Below are 5,000 nucleotides of genomic sequence, written 5' to 3'. Positions count from 1 at the left end.
GTGTGTTCTAATCCAAGAGGGGTGTGTGTGTGTTCTAATCCAAGAGGGGTGTGTGTTCTAATCCAAGAGGGGTGTGTGTTCTAATCCAAGAGGGGTGTGTGTTCTAATCCAAGAGGGGTGTGTGTTATAATCCAAGAGGGGTGTGTGTTCTAATCCAAGAGGGGTGTGTGTGTGTTATAATCCAAGAGGGGTGTGTGTTCTAATCCAAGAGGGGTGTGTGTTCTAATCCAAGAGGGGTGTGTGTTCTAATCCAAGAGGGGTGTGTGTGTGTTCTAATCCAAGAGGGGTGTGTGTTCTAATCCAAGAGGGGTGTGTGTTCTAATCCAAGAGGGGTGTGTGTGTGTTCTAATCCAAGAGGGGTGTGTGTTCTAATCCAAGAGGGGTGTGTGTTCTAATCCAAGAGGGGTGTGTGTTCTAATCCAAGAGGGGTGTGTGTGTGTTCTAATCCAAGAGGGGTGTGTGTTCTAATCCAAGAGGGGTGTGTGTTCTAATCCAAGAGGGGTGTGTGTGTGTTCTAATCCAAGAGGGGTGTGTGTTCTAATCCAAGAGGTGTGTGTGTTCTAATCCAAGAGGGGTGTGTGTTCTAATCCAAGAGGGGTGTGTGTTCTAATCCAAGAGGTGTGTGTGTGTGTTCTAATCCAAGAGGGGTGTGTGTTCTAATCCAAGAGGGGTGTGTGTGTGTTCTAATCCAAGAGGGGTGTGTGTTCTAATCCAAGAGGGGTGTGTGTTCTAATCCAAGAGGGGTGTGTGTTCTAATCCAAGAGGGGTGTGTGTTATAATCCAAGAGGGGTGTGTGTTCTAATCCAAGAGGGGTGTGTGTGTGTTATAATCCAAGAGGGGTGTGTGTTCTAATCCAAGAGGGGTGTGTGTTCTAATCCAAGAGGGGTGTGTGTTCTAATCCAAGAGGGGTGTGTGTGTGTTCTAATCCAAGAGGGGTGTGTGTTCTAATCCAAGAGGGGTGTGTGTTCTAATCCAAGAGGGGTGTGTGTGTGTTCTAATCCAAGAGGGGTGTGTGTTCTAATCCAAGAGGGGTGTGTGTTCTAATCCAAGAGGGGTGTGTGTTCTAATCCAAGAGGGGTGTGTGTGTGTTCTAATCCAAGAGGGGTGTGTGTTCTAATCCAAGAGGGGTGTGTGTTCTAATCCAAGAGGGGTGTGTGTGTGTTCTAATCCAAGAGGGGTGTGTGTTCTAATCCAAGAGGTGTGTGTGTTATAATCCAAGAGGGGTGTGTGTTCTAATCCAAGAGGGGTGTGTGTGTGTTCTAATCCAAGAGGGGTGTGTGTTCTAATCCAAGAGGTGTGTGTGTTATAATCCAAGAGGGGTGTGTGTTCTAATCCAAGAGGGGCGTGTGTGTGTTCTAATCCAAGAGGGGTGTGTGTTCTAATCCAAGAGGGGTGTGTGTGTGTTCTAATCCAAGAGGGGTGTGTGTTCTAATCCAAGAGGGGTGTGTGTTCTAATCCAAGAGGGGTGTGTGTGTGTTCTAATCCAAGAGGGGTGTGTGTTCTAATCCAAGAGGGGTGTGTGTTCTAATCCAAGAGGGGTGTGTGTGTGTTCTAATCCAAGAGGGGTGTGTGTTCTAATCCAAGAGGGGTGTGTGTTCTAATCAAAGAGGGGTGTGTGTGTGTTCTAATCCAAGAGGGGTGTGTGTTCTAATCCAAGAGGTGTGTGTGTTATAATCCAAGAGGGGTGTGTGTTCTAATCCAAGAGGGGTGTGTGTGTGTTCTAATCCAAGAGGGGTGTGTGTTCTAATCCAAGAGGTGTGTGTGTTATAATCCAAGAGGGGTGTGTGTTCTAATCCAAGAGGGGTGTGTGTGTGTTCTAATCCAAGAGGGGTGTGTGTTCTAATCCAAGAGGGGTGTGTGTGTGTTCTAATCCAAGAGGGGTGTGTGTGTGTTCTAATCCAAGAGGGGTGTGTGTTCTAATCCAAGAGGGGTGTGTGTTCTAATCCAAGAGGGGTGTGTGTGTGTTCTAATCCAAGAGGGGTGTGTGTTCTAATCCAAGAGGTGTGTGTGTTATAATCCAAGAGGGGTGTGTGTTCTAATCCAAGAGGGGTGTGTGTGTGTTCTAATCCAAGAGGTGTGTGTGTTATAATCCAAGAGGGGTGTGTGTTCTAATCCAAGAGGGGTGTGTGTGTGTTCTAATCCAAGAGGGGTGTGTGTGTGTGTTCTAATCCAAGAGGGGTGTGTGTGTGTTCTAATCCAAGAGGGGTGTGTGTTCTAATCCAAGAGGAGTGAGTGTTCTAATTCAAGAGGGGTGTGTGTTCTAATCCAAGAGGGGTGTGTGTGTGTGTTCTAATCCAAGAGGGGTGTGTGTGTGTGTTCTAATCCAAGAGGGGTGTGTGTGTGTGTGTGTTCTAATCCAAGAGGAGTGAGTGTTCTAATTCAAGAGGGGTGTGTGTTCTAATCCAAGAGGGGTGTGTGTTCTAATCCAAGAGGGGTGTGTGTGTGTTCTAATCCAAGAGGTGTGTGTGTTCTAATCCAAGAGGGGTGTGTGTGTGTTCTAATCCAAGAGGGGGGTGTGTGTGTGTTTGTGTGTGTGTGTGTGTGTGTGTGTGTGTGTGTGTGTGTTCTCACCTGAGGTTCCAGGCCGTAGGGCTGTAAGGGCGTCCCATAGGAAGCCGAGCGGATCTGGGGGTTCTGCATGGCGCTTGAGAGCATGGGTTGTCCGGGAAACGCCTGCATGTCCAATGGTTGTCCCTGAAATGCCTGCATGTCCAATGGTTGTCCAGGAAATGCCTGCATGTCCATTGGTTGTCCAGGAAACGATTGCGCGTCCAGCATCTCGGGCGCGTACATGCTGATTGGAGGGCCGTGGTGCATCATGGGGGAAGCCGGCCTGGAGAAGTGCCTGACTGAGGGCTGTGGAGAGGGAGGAGCCATGCGCTTGACTGACGGCTGTGCTGAGCCAATCAGCATCCCCTGAGGCGGTCGCCTGCTGGACTGCCGTGCCATAAGAGGCCGACCTCGCCCCACGGGCCTCTGGGGGTTCCGGAATGCCCCTGGCGAGGCCGGGAGGAGGGGCCTCCTGCGGGGAGAAGGCCCGCCCCTCTGCACGACGGGCGACGCCCCCCCCATGGCGGAGTGGCGGCTGCGGACGGAGGTGCGGAACGGCGGCACGTTTTGGGTCGGAGCGTGTCCGGGGTGACCCAGAGGCTTCACCGCGCCCATGGGGATCCCTCGGCCGCGCCCCCCCCGCATCATCACACGGCCCCCCCCCCCCTGGAGACCCCCCCCCCGGCAACGGGTCGTGCATGAGGCGCGTGGAGCGGCGGGAGAGCGTGGGGGAGGAGGGGGGGCGCGGGGCGGGGGAGGGGGCCAGGCTGAGGTGGGAGGGGCTGGGGGAGGTGCGGGGGCGTCCGAGGGGGGAGACGGAGCGGGGGGGCGAGGGGACGCCGCGGGTCGGGGGGGAGGAGCGGGAGGGGAGCTTACGCGCCCCAAACGGGCGGGACGGGGTGAGCGCCGGGAAGGCCGGGCCGGGTCGCCGTGGAGACGATGGCGGGCTGGGGCGTCTCCCAGGAGACGGCGGGGGACTCGGCCTCCGGAAGGAACCCCGGGGTGACGTGGGGGGGCTTCCCCTGTGGAAGGAGGGGGCGCGTGGGGAGGAGGGGGGGCTGGTCCGCAGGGAGGGGGGGGCGGGAGAGCGTCCGAGCGGGCATCATGGGCAGGCCAGCCTGGGGGGGGAGGAGGGGCTCCCTGAAGGACGGCTGGGGCTGCAGACGTCTGGGGGGACCCCCCATCGGAGAGGCTCGGGGGCTCCTGCGCAGGGAGAGAGGGGTCCCGGGGGGGTGGTGGGGGGAAGGGGGGCCTCTGTGCTGCTGGGGGGGGAAGGGAGAGGCGCGACCCCCCCCCCGCATGGAGAGCTGGGGCGAAGGCTGGGGGGAACGCCTCATCGGGGAAGGGGAACGGCGGGGGTCGTAAACGGCTGATTGCGGAGCTCCCATCATAGGTGACCCCATCATAGGGGGGGACCCCATCATAGGTGACCCCATCATAGGAGGGGACCCCATCATAGGTGACCCCATCATGGCCATCGAACGGCGGCTGGGGGTCGGGGAGGGCGGCATCATGGCAGCGCCAGGGAACCCCCCCATCTGGGCCGAGGGGTGAGGGGACATGTGAGGGGAGCGGCCAAGGAGCGGAGAGCCCGGCGGCTGATTGGCTGTCTTGATGAGCATGGCGGTGGGCGTCGGCCCAGAGGGCATCATGGGAGACTGGGGGTAGTGTTGTTGCATCATGGGAGGCTGGTGCATCATGGGAGGCTGGTGCATCATGGGAGGCTGGTGCATCATTGGAGGCTGGTGCATCATGGGAGACTGGTGCATCATGGCTTCCTGTGGGAGGAGTCTCTGGTGCATCATGGCTTCCTGTGGGAGGAGTCCCTGGGTCTCGTACTGGATGTCGGAGAGATGGTCGTGGCTCGGAGGAGGGGGCGGCAGGAGAGCCACATCCATGCGCTCCTTACCGAACAGCTTCACCTGAGGGCGTGGCACACGGAACTCCATGCCCCCCCCTCCTCCGAGCTCCTGAGCGCCTGCTGCGTACCCCCCAAACTCCTCGAAGCCACTGCCCACGGGCACGGCCCCAAAGCCCGCCTCCTCCCCACCGTAGCCAATCGGCACTGCGCCTCCGTAAGGCGACTCCAGGGGTCTGGCCACGCCCCCGTCACTGTAGTTCACTTGGTAGTCCTGTAGGTAGGGGTCTGCGTAACCAGGGGCAACGGCCTGGCCGTAGGGGTCACCGTATCCAGGGGAAACTGCCTGGCCGTATGGATCAGTGTATCCAAGGGCAACGGCCTGGCCGTAGGGGTCGCCGTATCCAGGGGCAACAGCCTGGCCATATGGGTCACCGTATCCAGGGGCAACGGCCTGGCCGTATGGGTCTGCGTATCCAGGGGCAACGTAAGGATTAGCATACACGTCTCCGTAGGGATCCCCCACCATCTCTCCGTAGGGGTCATACCCCCCTCGCCCGTCTTGCAGGTCGTCATAGTAACCCGGCTGGCC

At 57.6% G+C, this 5,000-nt stretch overlaps 1 protein-coding gene across 1 annotated transcript in view; it reads right to left on the bottom strand.

Annotated features, from left to right (window-relative positions):
• Positions 1-5,000, bottom strand: part of myo15ab (myosin XVAb) — a gene marked incomplete at both ends in the record, with an annotated part of 94,465 nt that overhangs the window by 84,088 nt on the left and 5,377 nt on the right. The window contains 3 exons of the mRNA XM_080860879.1: positions 2,572-2,703; positions 2,792-3,608; positions 3,700-5,000. The exon at positions 3,700-5,000 is cut by the window's right edge and continues 772 nt beyond it. Of these exons, the coding sequence (XP_080717005.1) occupies positions 2,572-2,703; positions 2,792-3,608; positions 3,700-5,000 (2,250 nt within the window). The remainder of the gene's footprint in view (positions 1-2,571; positions 2,704-2,791; positions 3,609-3,699) is intronic.

The sequence above is a fragment of the Sprattus sprattus genome (assembly GCF_963457725.1).
Source record: "Sprattus sprattus genome assembly, contig: SUPER_1_unloc_1, whole genome shotgun sequence".
Lineage (NCBI taxonomy): Eukaryota > Metazoa > Chordata > Actinopteri > Clupeiformes > Clupeidae > Sprattus > Sprattus sprattus.
This window is presented reverse-complemented; position numbering and strand designations above follow the sequence as displayed.